Genomic DNA, 14430 nt, shown 5'->3' with positions numbered 1-14430 from the left:
CTTCACAGTGACTCCTCACTCACCTTATTGACTCAATAGAGACTGTTGGTCATGCTATATCCTGTAACAGACTAGATTAAGTAATCAAAAGAAGGGGCTAAAAGTAGATTTGATGAGGTAGCTGGGATGGTGGAAGTGATGGAAGAAGCTGCATGTGATATTTCTGCACAGCATAGATATCCTTTTTAAGATAGAACAGGTCTTCAATGAATAGTTTATTTTGAGGTCTGTTCCTTATCTGGAAAAATAATCCCTTCATCTTTATAAAAAGTTTAAGTATTTTTTTTCCATTCAGTGTGGGTGCAGAGCATCTTAAATCTACTAATTGTTCTATGGTCAATCTTCAGCAAGCTCAAGGAGCCATTCTGTGGTTCTCAGCTCTTGGTCCTGAGACTCCAAGCTCTCAGTCCTCTAAGCAACTGTGCAACTCATTGGGCTGCAAAGTCACTGTATATGCTAGGTTTCTTGTACATCGATATGAATCTGTGATCTTCGTGAATGTTGTGGCTGTCTGTGACTTCCTTAGAGAGATTAGTTTCTAAAGCAAAATACTCTGAAACACCCATACGTGCCTGTTGTGCCAGTGGAGTCCCTACTCTGTTTCTGTGCTAGACTTTGGTTTTAAATGGTTTTGAATGTTTCCATTTGTCTCTAGTGTACAAGTTATGTTACAGTCCCCACATTTGAGTGGCGTGTTTATCCTTAACAGCATCATCCACAGTCATGTTGCTTTAAACTGAGAAATGTGATTTACTTAGGTATTTGCTAAGAAGTTTTTAAGTTTTAGCAGAAGCTAAAATTCTAGTTGTTTTCTTTCTGTAAGGTTGGGCGATATGTTTTGCGTAGAGTAAGTTTTTCCTTTTATACTGTTACTTTCTGAAATAGTGGCAATAAAAGTTAAACAAGCTGTAGTGCTAAAAATTGGAAGAAAGTGATTACATTTCAGTGATGGATCTTTTTATAATTGTTAGCTTCCTCTTATTCTTCAAATCTTTCAGATTGTTAATCATTGAGAAATATGGTTTTAATAGCCACAATAAAAGAAACAAAACACTAGTGAAGTGCAGCAGCTTTCAATCTTCAAGTTTATCCTTTTTATAGTAGAAAATAATTTCTGTAAATTTATCAGTGCTAGTAAGAGCTCTAGTCAAAAAGGTATCAAGTGTCTGTTGTATAGTTACACATTTATAGTAGTACTGCTTTCTAGTTTCTTTATTGCATAGGCAACGGCTGTAGGAAGACTTGATTTGGCAGACCCTTAAAACTGACATTGTCAGGAGCAGTTTCAAGTTTACATTTACTGTTAGCACCCATTCACAAACTGTCTGAAGAGCCGCATGAATACACTAGCCCTGAACATGAAGGCCGAGCAGTTTTACCATTGCTTTTATAATTAATCTGACTTTTACTACCTATTACACGTTATCTTCATGTTTATTTCATATTTTAAAAAAAAAAGGAAAAAATGTCAGGGTTATAAACTGAATGAGAACAATTTATGTGGCCACAATCTTTGTAGGTGATTTTTGTTTTTTATTAGCAAGCCAAGCAAGATGTAGTATGCAATAGAAGTTTTACTATGCACTCCTGCTATTGCTTTCAACTTCCTTTCCTTATGTTTCAGATGTTTGTAAAATAATTGTGGTCATGATTAAAATAGTAAAATAAAGTGCAAATGTGTTGTAGTACAGATACTATAGACACTGGAACATTTTGAAATTGAGTTGTTTCAGTATTAAGAACTGTACAACATTAGCTACTGAATATTTTGCTGATGGCATTCTGTTCAGTGGATGCACTAACTGTCGTCTTTTTTTTTTTTTCTTCATAGCCTGCTAGAAAAGGATACCATATTCCTTCAATTTCAGAAAACGTGAAAAAGAAGATAAAATAATGCTCGGCTACTGTATTTTATATTAGTTTTCTGTCACTCTTGCAGCAAAGCACTTATTAAGCAAGAAACTATTGAATTATTATTATTTGGTTCCTTTTGAAGCCACCTACCTCCATTGCACCATAACTAAGCTACTTGGAGAACAGAGTGGAGTATCAGGATTTTCATCGTGAGAAAGAGGAAAACAGGAACAGCTTTGAATCTCTTTTAAAAACTTTGAACCTTAAAATAAACTTAAGTAGTGTCTTATGTCATCTTAATAGTGGTCATTATTCACATCTTTCCTGTGGAATTGTCTGATTCTTGTAAAAACTAAAAGATGAGGAAAGGTAAAATAGGGTTTGGAAATCTCATACTATAGTTTGCTTTTTTAAATGTTTTAGCTTATTTGACATACTTTATTTTTGATAGTCTGATGATAAAGATTCATTCATTGTGAGCAATTACAGCCAAGGCTATCTTCATTCTTATATATTTGTATTTTAAAAATTTCTTTTGTTCCACTGTTTGAATATATGGGTTCTTAGTAATCCTTAGATTGTTTTGAAAACTGTGATAGTTTGGACAAAAACTGAAATACACTGTAAAACTGAAGTCCTATTGTGAAAACTATATATTTAATATGGAGTTTCTGAGTAGGACTACTGATTTCCATGGGACTGCTTTGATAATTAAGATCTAAAATATGGACATTTCAATATATTGTAATTTGTTTAATCTAAAAGAAAAGAAAAAATACAAAATATATTCTCCATAATATAAGCATATCAGATTTTTTTGAAAATTAAGCAAACAATTATTAAAATTAATTTTCCCCCGCTCTCTCTCTAACTTTGAGTAAAAAGATAATTTCAATGGTATATAAGTGTAGCTATCAGTGATTAGTGCAGTACTTTTCCAAGCACAGAAGAGCAGAAATAATCCTGATTTTTGGGTGCGAATCAAGAATAGAATATTTCCTTGAAAATATTTAGTGATACAAATCAGGATATCTTGCTGAATCTTGGACATATACAGTAGCTATGCCATAAGGAGAATTTAATTTTCATGACTTTGTTCTCATTTCTGAACAAAATATCTATTATTTGCTTTTTAAATTAAATGTATGGATACACCAGGATGTGTGAGTGTGATTGTGCCCCTTGTGTGTATGTCTTGACTGCAGTCTTAGAATGACCTTTAATTTTCAAATTGGAACCACTCAGATGATAGTTGTCAACTTTTGGGGGAAAAAAAAAAAAGATTGCTCCTCCTCCTCCCTCACCAAAGGACTTTGAATCACCAAATTACTGTCTGATGATCTTTGCCTCAGTTACAGGATGTGTGAGTGTGATTGTGCCCCTTGTGTGTATGTCTTGACTGCAGTTTTAGAATGACCTTTAATTTTCAAATTGGAACCACTCAGATGATAGTTGTCAACTTTTGGGGGAAAAAAAAAAAAGATTGCTCCTCCTCCTCCCTCACCAAAGGACTTTGAATCACCAAATTACTGTCTGATGATCTTTGCCTCAGTTAAGCCTGCATTTATTTTTTTTTTTAGAAATAAAGTAACAAGGCTTGATCTTCCTCACAACTGCATAGTGAAGCTAGTTCTTTTCGACTTCAGTTTTTAACATCTGAATAAAGAGAAACTTAGAAATATGTGTAATGATGATATAGACAAGGCCAAGCTGTGATTTAGATAAACTGATTTGGATGTCTTCTGTTTTGTATTAAACTATACTACATTTTTCTCAGCTGTGGGATGATTTAGATCAGTTCCATTTACCTATTCATTGCCTTCTGTGTGTTTTGACAAATGAGTCTCTTGTGTCTTTCTCAATGAAAATGAAAGCTGTACACTTGCTCTGTAGAGCCCCACTATCAGAAGTTGAAAAGGCAGTCTTACTGTAAAAATTCAGGACAGGAAAGAAAAGAAAGATTTCTAAGAGCTTTAAGGGTAAATTGTCTTAATTGCATAACTGTTTCCATCAAGACAAGATTTGTATCTTATTAGGGAGAATTAAGTAACAGTTTGAGACTCTGAAGATATGAGTTTGGTTTAAAAGCTCTCCTAGAGAATTTCAGCTTGATCTGGGGTAAATCCCTAAATCCTCATAGGGTTCAGGCTCTTAGCTTAAAAAAAAGAAGAAGAAGAAGAAAAAAAAGGCAAGCTGTTCCTCTTCTCTTCCCGTTTGTTTTTGTATATGAACCTATGAGGTCTTAGGGCAGGGAATGCTTTTATGAGTTCATGCAATCCTGATTTCTATAAGGCTCTCTAGGTAAATCATAAGAATCAGTAATAGATCCTTTTATTACTTGGGGGTGTAGATGGGTTTGCGTTATTACCTTTGCCAAGGATCTAGCATTGGGATGTCTTCCCTGTGCCTATAGAACAAATGGAGATAACAATGCTTACTCCCTTCTGCTAATATTTTTGAGAGCTATGGAAATACTACATGTAAATGGACTGACTCATGGATAACTTTTTATGAGTGGCTGACAGTCTGTTACACCTGGTACTTTAGATAATAATGATAGTGTAGTTTCTAAATGACAGTTTGGGCAGATACAATGCACTATTTGCTTTTACCATTGTCAGTGACTGAGGACATGCATTCAGAATGGTTATGGTTCACAGAGATTCTTTCTAGGACACTGTTTTGAATGTAATGTTCCTTGCCTTTAATAAAGTAATAGGATGTTTAATTTCACAGGCAGGAAATGCATTACTTTCTCTCTTATACTGATCTAAGAGAAAAGCTTAATAGCTTTTCATGTTTGTCATAGTACAAACGTCTAGTACATTGCAGATACAAGAGTGAACAAAAACAATATATTGCTTTGGCTCCTTAGCACTCAGTACATGCATTTCTTGGATTTTGGCATGCACATTACTGTTGCCGATGCTGAAGTAGCATCAGGCTTTGCAATCAATGTTTGTAATAAATATGTTTCACAAAGCCTTGTTATGCAAGATCTCAACTTGTGTAATGGATTCTCTGTTACCCTTAGGATTTAGCAATTGAAAATAATAGAATAAGGATTAAATAATGATGCTTCATTGCAAAATTTTTTTGGGGGGAGGGGAGCATCTTCATATTAGCATTCTTGAGCATTTTTACTGTAGGAAGTTTTTAGGGTAAAGACACCACATTTATTTCACAGTGACAAATATTTGTATCTGGGGGGGGACACACCAAACTATGACCTATTTCATAAGTAGCTTGTTTGTGTTCCTTTTGAGGAGCTCAGAACCTACATACCTCCCATAAATTGAAGTTCCAATAAAGCTTTGATAAATCAATACAGTAATAATATATTTTGGAAATGCTGTGAGAGAAAACCTTAAGCCGGTATTGCTTCTAAACTCCTTGGTAGCTTTCTCAGGCAGGAAATCAACTCAGCAACAGACTTGATGTGTTTAAAATGTGCCTTCCACCTGGTGTGTACTGGAGAGCTGCTGAAATCAACATTTCACCTGACCATGACAAGTGATACCACTGTTCATACCATTCAGACCCTGAAGTATGAACCATAGGTATGAATTGTGTCAACAACTGAGGCTGAATCTCATGTTCTAGTAAAATAAAGGATTATCAGAGCAAAGGAGGTAGAAACTGCAATTTCAGAAATACTTCAGAAAGTCAGTAGGGAATGATAGAAATGCTAATATTTTTATGTTATCCTCTACTTTTTACTATATCTGTGAATTTTACAGCAATAATTTACAGCAGTATCTCCTGAAGTAGTATCTGTTTTTTTCCCTACTGAAAAATGCAAGACTTTGTCACTTCTATTCAGAGTGCTTAGGCTGTCCTGGAATTGTTTCACTCTGAAATGAGTAAGTCTGGTTACATTTAGTAATTGGTTTTGTTCCAGAAAGTAAACGAGACACAGTTTACAAAAAGCATGTTGATTGTATGCTTTTTTTATGTTATAATTCTAGTTGTTCAAATTTGTAATTCTTGAAAAGTAAAACTTTCTAAGACAAGGAGCACACAAAGCTTCTAAGGTTTGCATGAAGGCAGTGGTGCATACTGGGATTATACTCACTTTTAGTTAACCTCTTTACTCTGCTCTTTAGACTGTGTATAATAAATACTGCAGACTCATTTTAATCACTCCCAAATTTGGAAAATGTATGGATTTTTCTTGAAACTGGCTTCAGAGATCTGCAGGAATATTATGGCTGAAACACAATCAGAACTTGACATACATTTCTATAAAAATGTTTAACTTTAGCCACAGACATATTATGATTCCTTCCTGGAATAACAATGCAAGATTAAAGTAATCTTTAGTCTTTACTTATTTGTACTTTATGTATTTATTTCCTAATTCTGAATGATTCTGATTTGTTTAGTTTTTTCCCCCACATAGTTAACCTTTCTCTCCAAAACTGTTCTTATCTGTGAGATAAGAATTTTAAATTCTGTTAACAATTATCTTCCTATTATGATTCCTTCCTGGAATAACAATGCAAGATTAAAGTAATCTTTAGTCTTTACTTATTTGTACTTTATGTATTTATTTCCTAATTCTGAATGTTTCTGATTTGTTTAGTTTTTTCCCCCACATAGTTAACCTTTCTCTCCAAAACTGTTCTTATCTGTGAGATAAGAATTTTAAATTCTGTTAACAATTATCTTCCACATGTTTCAAATAGAATTTTAAGAATTTAGGTGTTCATTTGAGGTTGACTTTCTTTCTAGGCTTCTCTTTGCTTCTTAGTACACCCCTAAGTACACATAAGTAAGTGGAAATATAGAGAACTGTATGTAAACAGATGGTAATCTATGTGAATTGGCTGGTTTAAGATGTAGATGTTCAGTTAGCGCCCCAGTACAAGATGTAGGTATATTGCTAATACCTGAGTTAAGACAACAAAGGATGATTTTGATCATCTGGCTCTCCATGATTCCCACATTCTGTCTTCCTCTCCAGTCAGAGAAGAAAGATAAGACTGTCCTACATCAGTCACCATTCTAAGTCCCTACCATTCCATGGAAATTGAGTCCAGTGTTCTGGGAATGTGATTTCTGAGCATCATTGAGGCAGTTTGAAGCTAAAGTTCTACATATCTATAAAAGCTTACAAAATAATTGCCCAGGCTAATAATCTTGAGAAGCTTTTCTGCAAACAGAACACTGTATGTAGCTTTTTACCTTCAAAGAAACATAAATATGGTTTAGATGGAACAAAACTTAGCAGTGAACACCTACAGTTTCCATCAGATCCAGTTTTACTTTTTTTTATAATCAAGTACAAAAAAATAAATGAAAAACTAGATTTTTGGAGTGGTAGTGTTAGGCTATGTACGTGATTCAAGCCACAGGCTACTGAAAAATATCTTCTAGGTCTTGGGTCTGTAACAGATGCACTTGCACTGATCATTAAGTCATTAGCTTAGTTGTTTTCATAATAATTTAAAAAATTTGACTCAGGTTAATAGCATCCTTATAGAACATGCGGTGCAGAGAGCTTCTGAAATGGGAGACAAAATGATATTCTTTTGATAGTGTGTAGTTCTGAAATTTGCTGTATGCTCATTCCTACAAATTAACAGAATGGCTACCATAAAGTTACGTGCAAACAAATTCTAAAAAAAAGTTAGTGGTTATGCCTGCTGTGTGTGTACATTTTCAGATTAAAATACATTGATTTTATTCCATTCTTAATCTTAGTCGTTGATGGGTATTTTAAAGAATATGGTAATTTCAGTCTTTCCTTTAAAGCTTCTCACAGCAGGATGTCCTGAAAATTTGCAAACACGAATGATCAGCTGAGTCTTCAGAAAACTGTATAGTCTCTGTAAGTGGTTTTGTAATGACTAGAGTAGTTCTTAAAATATATTGTGCACAGTTACCCTCCTTACATTCTTTAATGACAATCTATTTTTAATAAAGCCATTTAGCTTGGTTAATTAGAGTTAGTAATAAATCTCCTAGTCTGCTGACTAATCTTAGAAAATATCTTAGACCACACTGAAAATGAGGCTGCAAGATTAACTATATGTATATATGTATTTTGGCTTTTTATCAGCATTATACTTGCAAGAAAAGTCTTTTGAAGAATACAGAAGATCTGCCTCTTGGTGCAAGTCATAGAGCTCACCTTCATGGAAAATAGTGGTAGGAAAAAAAATAGGCCATGGAAAGTAGCCCATGCCAGTAATCTCACAGAGGGAGGCTGATATAAACCTTTATTCCCAGTTCTAGTCCAGTGTTTTATGTCAGTAGTATGCCATTTATCTTATTCATTTTTTGCCTTGAGGCTTCTTGCAACCATTGAAGCTTCTTCCTCTACAATTCAGCCCCACGTTGCGATACAGCTTCTCTTCACTACCTGGTGTATCTGGAAGCTCTCTTGTCCTTCTCCTCAGCTTCTGAAGTCTCAGGTCAAAGTAGATCATTGTTAATACCACCTAAACTGGTACCTTCTACCACATTGTACTAAGCAAATGTAATTCACTCTAGGAACTTACAAGAGAGATTTTTCAGCTTTTCTAAGAATATTACTGGAGCAGACTGTAAAGCCAGTGCAGACTCACAGATATTCTCAACTTAGTACTACTTGATCATGCTTGTATAATCCTCTTTTTGGGACATGTCAACTGTGCATATGTGAGACCAAGTGGACTGTATAGTCATGACATCAGACTGTGACCTGCTCCTGATCAGACTGTACAGTGACCTGCGATAGGTCAGAGACTTACTCTGTGTCAATACTAAAAATACACGCATTTCATTCTGTTAGTTCAGCTCTATCACCCAGTTCCATAGTAACAGGTTTTTCTTTTGGTCTGGAGAATTCATTTGTTATTTCAAACCATATGGCTAACCATTAATAATAACTTGATGCTGAAATGTAGTTAATACCCTCACATGCAGATACTGACCAAAAAAAAATGCTCTAACTATATTCTGTATCAAGAAGTAATATCAACTCCCTTCAGTGGAGCTGATCTTTTTGAAGTCATATTATGAGTTTTGAATACCACTCTATGCTGTTTACCTGCCTAAAAACCTGGACAGTTATTTTGAGCTAATTGCAAATAAGTGCAGATGATGACATCCAAATAGTTATTTGAAAGTACTTGGAAGTCTCTTTCTTTGACTTGAATGTCAGTATGAAGGGCTGTTCTCTCTAATTCAGGGCCAGTTTCTTTATTCTATGCTGAATAATTTCCTAGTTCCCTATTTGGGAAAGCTGATGCTTGTTTCCTTCTATCTAGAATCCTCATACTGCAATCCCTTCTGCCCCTTACCTGGCAAAGCCACTCCTGGCTCCAGGAAACCTGTATTCTTTTTGGTAAAGAGCCTGAAAACTCAAGTCTGCTAATGTCTGACTCGAGGTTAGTTTGAGAAGGTTTATTGTGGAAACCTCAGCCCCCTCTATCTGATAGCATACATGCTGAATATCAAGTCCACAATAAGGTTCTTGATTAATAGCAAGAACATCTCTTCTGTGTCCAGGGGACCAGATTTTCTGCTGCTAAGCTGCTACAGTCCAGCAATAATTCTGTGGTTCTTATCCCTCTAGGTTAACTGCTGGAGCTGAAGAAAACTGGGCTAACAGCTCAGGGTATTTTAGTATTCTGTTGGTGTTCAGTATTTTTGTATTCTCGTCTGCTCAATATATATATCTGAAGGATTTGGATCGTTTGGGGAATCCAGTCCTGCAGTGGATCTTAAGCATGTTATTCATGAATCTTTGAGCAATCCGCTTCAATCAACATCTGATTTTGCCTTCCATTGTCTGATGATGAGGATGTTTTTCTTGATGATTGCCACTTCTACCAAATGAGAGAAGTCTGCGTAGCATACTCTTAAGCTGTCTTATTCCACATAGATAAAGCTACCTTCAGAGTTCGTTCTAAATTCATGTGTAACGTATAATTAGTTTCATCTGAATTGCAGAATTCGCTTTCGTGTTTGTTCTTGAAGCCGCAGACTTCCAGGCCTGTCTTTGTCCTTTTATGATGAGCCTTGAAGAAAGGACTTTGCTTCAGGTCTGTAACTGAATTTTACAGAGGCAGATGCTGTCTCCCTGGGTTGCTGCTTTGGGGAGTTTGTTAAAAAGCTGCAAATCTGGAACTGCCTGCTGCTGTAGTCAATGCTGTTGAACAGCATCAGCAGCTGACTCGGAAAATGTCTCCTCTGAACTGCAGCCTGGAGTTCCAGTTCCCTCTTCAACAAGTGTTACTGTGTTGGTGAATTTTATCTGGGATTATGTGGCATGTGTGAAACTAGTCCTTCAGTCTGTATTCAAGTAGAGAAAAGGATCTTTTTATCCAAGTAATGGTGATCTTTGGGAAATACTACCTGGAGTTACTCACAGTCTAGATCTATCTATATATATTTGAAGTCAAAGGAGAAAAAAGGTTATTTACCTGTAGCTGCTCTCCTTTGCATTTATTATGTGTGCATACGCAGCCCTCCTCTCTTTGTATTTGTATGATTTTTCCATTTATAATTTATAATCATAGTGGAAACAGTTTCATTTATCTGATAAATCAGTAATTACACCACAGACGGTGCTGTGCTGAGCTTGGTAGTAGGACTAAACTTTATTCTTTTCATCTCCAGTATGGGACGTATGCATAAGAAAAATAAAGAGAAGGAAATAAAATATAAATGGAGTGACGTGGACAATGAGACTAGTTCTTCCATTCCAAATTGAGGAGCTTTCCGGCCACCAGTTGATGAAATTGAAAGGTTTCTAGAAGTTAACTTCTTTTAATCATGAGATGGTCCAGTGCAGGGTAGATCACTGCATCTTAAATTGGTAGTTTTAAACTCGCTGTTAAACAATTTTAAAACACTTTTTCTGTTTAAGGAAAACAATTCATTTACCTGAATTTTGACTGTCTTGCACAAAATACCTACTAAAAACAGAGATTCTCCTGAATTCAATATAGGGGATTTTGTACTAACAATTTAACAGCCTTCCTTTTTAAACATCGTATCTTCTTCCAGTAGCAGGTACACAAATGACATTAACAATAAAAGTATCAGGCCAAGTTTTTGTCACTAATACCCACATCGTTACACAAACTTTGTCAGGAGTATAAATGACAGCAAAATTTTATTTGCCATTTTTTTACTACATCTCTCTGTATCCACAGTGTCGAGTTGCTTCTTTCCCATTGCTGTTATGTTGAACTACATAAATGGGGTTTTTTCTGTTTTGGGGAAGAAGGGGTTTTGCTGGTATAAATGGTGAATTTATATTTGGTTGCATATAATGATTAGTACTGATGGTGGATCTTTTTCTAGAGCCATACTATATTGCTATAACTGTCCAGGAGTTAAATGATAGGAATATAATTTTAAAAGCACAAACTAATAAATCTCAGAATAATCAGTTGTTCACTATGGACCCCAGTCTTCCAGTTATGCCTACAATCATCTTTAACAATATGTATCAAAATTAATAAAATCAGGACAACAGTGATTAAAAAAATTGATGAAAATTGAACAGAGGAGACAGAGAGAGTGGGAAAATAAGACAAAAATGAGTTTTCAAAATACTGACATAATAAGTAGTACACTGTATGAACTTAATGCAATTTTATTTTTTTCACCAGGATTCAGAGTTCCCTGTTGATACTCAAGTGAACCCATACCTTGTGCGTGCTAAAGAATATACTCAACCCCTGAAATCTGGAGAGTATAAACTGGGCAACATTTTAAAGGTGCATGACTTAACAGTGAGCTGGTAGGAACCATTAACAGTACATTAATTTTATTGTTATATACATGTTGAGTTTTCTTTTTCAACAGGTCATTGAGAAGCATTTGCTTCAAGTAAATTTCTGAAAAACTACTGGCAGCAGTCGGGGGGACAGTCTCTCTGAAGAATGTGAAAGTGGAAAAAATGATTGTGAAATTTAGTGGGAGTGTAAATACAGTAAAAAAGCTGGGCAGAACTGTTGACAGATTGAGATTCATTGTTTATGTAAGAAGGGTGGGATTTGGTTAGTAGGTATAAAAATGGGAACCAGAGATGACTGTAAACTCAGGTTCCAGGAAATGGAATTATAATGCTGAATATTTTTGCAATTTGTATTTGATTGCAGTTTATTCCCTTGGGTCAAAAATCAGAAGAGTTTAAATTTAGATTAGATTGAGTGTGCAAATAGCCTGTAAGCAATGACATTTCAGGGCTTGCTAGCTGCAGCTGAGGAAGAATAAACATAAAAATATTAAAAAAAAAAATATGTTAGAGCTAGTAGCAAAGTTCAGACAATTCTGACACACTGTCCAGGTACGAATATATTTTTAAATTAATTTTAAAAATAATCAATACCTTTGTCATTCAGATAAACTTTATGCAGCTTGATACTGTTCTTACTGCACTCAGACTGCTAGTAGATTATTTCTGAAGGTATCTCCCTAAAGAAAAACTGTATTCCTACACTTAATTTTAGAAGCTTAATTTCTTGTTGCATCCAAGAAACATAATCCAATGTAGTTATGTTTTAAAAGTCCAAAAACTTTGGCAATGTAATTCTCATGCAGATGAAGAGTTTGACAATTGACTGACTTGTTAAAAAAAAATCAGTGTTGTGAAGAAATAGAGTAGTACACCATATGAACAGTACACAAAATCAGAGCCAAGTAAAGCAGTGGCACAAATTAGAACATGCTGATGTGCGTGTAAGGTAAATCTTGTCTGTGAAAATGGAAACAATATTTACACATTTAATAATTACAATGCATAGGTCACAGATACTTTCTTCAGGTGGCTGCCCATATTTTGTAACAAATATCCACCGTAGTGCTTTGAGTTTTGGCCTCGCTGGGCAGGCTTCTGCTTAGTCTCTCAGATGCTCAGTTCTGGTTTTCTGTTTGGCAAATCCCTAACCTGTATTTGTAAAGTAAGATTTTGAATTATTTTCTCCTGTACTTTATAGTCATGTTGGTCCAATCAGGACAGAAAACTTGCAACTGGTGTCTCTGTGCTGCTACTCTGAGAAGGCTGTAGTAAATCCACCCAAAATATTAGTCTTTAAACTTATTTGGAAACACTTTAGAACTTGCTTGGAGAAACAGCAACTAAACTGAAAAAAAACAGTGAGGATGTGTATTTAATTTCCTATACTGGCAATATGATGTTGACTTTCATGTAAAGATAATGCTTTAAAGAAAATGAGAGCCTGGGATAGTGCTCTAAAATTAACTGAAATGCTTATTTAAAAATGTAAAAATATAAAAACATGTAAAGAACAAAAGAATTTTAAAGTGTTTTTGAAAAAATGTAAACAATGTAATTGAACTTTTCATTTGCTTAAAAAAAACCTCTGTGCACATGGTGGATCATAGTTTCTGCATGTTTAACCATATCTGAAAAAAGCATTTAAAATTTAGTCATTTCAATTAACAGAATTTTTCCTGTCTGAATACCACTACTTAAAACTAATCTTTTTAAGTGATTGAAAAGGAAGCCTGTCTTTTGTTTTTCTTGTTAATGCTAAAGGCTATATTTTTAGCCTGGTTTGCTAAAGGTAGGTCTTTTTTTGACAACATGTCCTGCAGTATTTTTTTAACACCCTGCCCAATTTCAAACAAATTTGACAGAGCAATAACAGACTCAGAAGTACTGAGGTTCCCCTGTGTTTCAAGAAAACAGATCTCTGTTGAAGAAAGGTTACTTTTAGTACCCTGTTGGCTGCAGGTGGCTAAGAATTCTAAGAGGGGGGAGAAGTTGCGAATACTCTATATTTTGGGAAGAGCTTCAAATGGAGCTCGTACCTTATTAGATGCTATAGAATCCAACCTCAAGGCATACAGCTAATGCACACAGCTTGGGTAATCATTTTTAGTTTGACACAGCAGCTCTTCCATCCTGAATCTGGCTTTCGTTGGAGGTCCAAGGGGTTATTAAATGCATAAATCGAGACTTTTTTTTTCAGAGAAGAATGACAGATTAAATTCTCTATAGGGAATGAAATAAAAATGGCCCATTTAAAGAAATTCTGAACTTGCACTAAATGTATTTATAGTAATTTTGATTGTCTATTTCATTTTACACACAGAAGATGGAAATTAGTATCCACTAGATGAGAATTAATTCTTTCTTGTAATTCATAAGATAGATGCAAAACATTCTATTGACTTAGGAGACCAAATTTGGTTTTTTATGATTTAGGTTTTTCTCACCAGAACCAGTGTATCAAATAGAACAGAATCTGGTTCGTGTATGTATATTACTAGGTTCCTTTACAGTTCTCTAGAAATTGGAGCACCTGCAAATCCAAATTCACAGTTTTTACATGTGTCCTGGTTTTGGTAGGGTAGAGTTAATTTCCTTCCTAGTAGCTGGTACAATGTTGTGTTTTGGATTTAGGATGAGAACAAAGTTGATAACGGACCGATGTTTTAGTTGTTGCTAGGTAATGCTTACACTGGCCAAGGACTTTTTGGTTTCCCATGCTCTACTGACTGAGAAGGCTGGAGGTGCACAAGAAGCTGGGAGGGGGCACAGCCAAACTGGCCAAAGGGACATTCCATACCATGTGACGTCATGCTCAGTACATAAACTGGGGAAAG

General features: G+C 35.2%; 1 protein-coding gene across 1 annotated transcript in view; it reads left to right on the top strand.

Annotated features, from left to right (window-relative positions):
- Positions 1 to 14430, top strand: part of SPAG16 (sperm associated antigen 16) — a 435834-nt gene that overhangs the window by 53570 nt on the left and 367834 nt on the right. Inside the window, 1 exon segment of the mRNA XM_009285141.1 lies at positions 11466 to 11596. Within this exon segment, the coding sequence (XP_009283416.1) occupies positions 11466 to 11596 (131 nt within the window).

This window comes from Aptenodytes forsteri, unplaced genomic scaffold, assembly GCF_000699145.1.
Source record: "Aptenodytes forsteri isolate BGI_AS27 unplaced genomic scaffold, ASM69914v1 Scaffold264, whole genome shotgun sequence".
Classification (NCBI taxonomy): domain Eukaryota; kingdom Metazoa; phylum Chordata; class Aves; order Sphenisciformes; family Spheniscidae; genus Aptenodytes; species Aptenodytes forsteri.
This window is presented reverse-complemented; position numbering and strand designations above follow the sequence as displayed.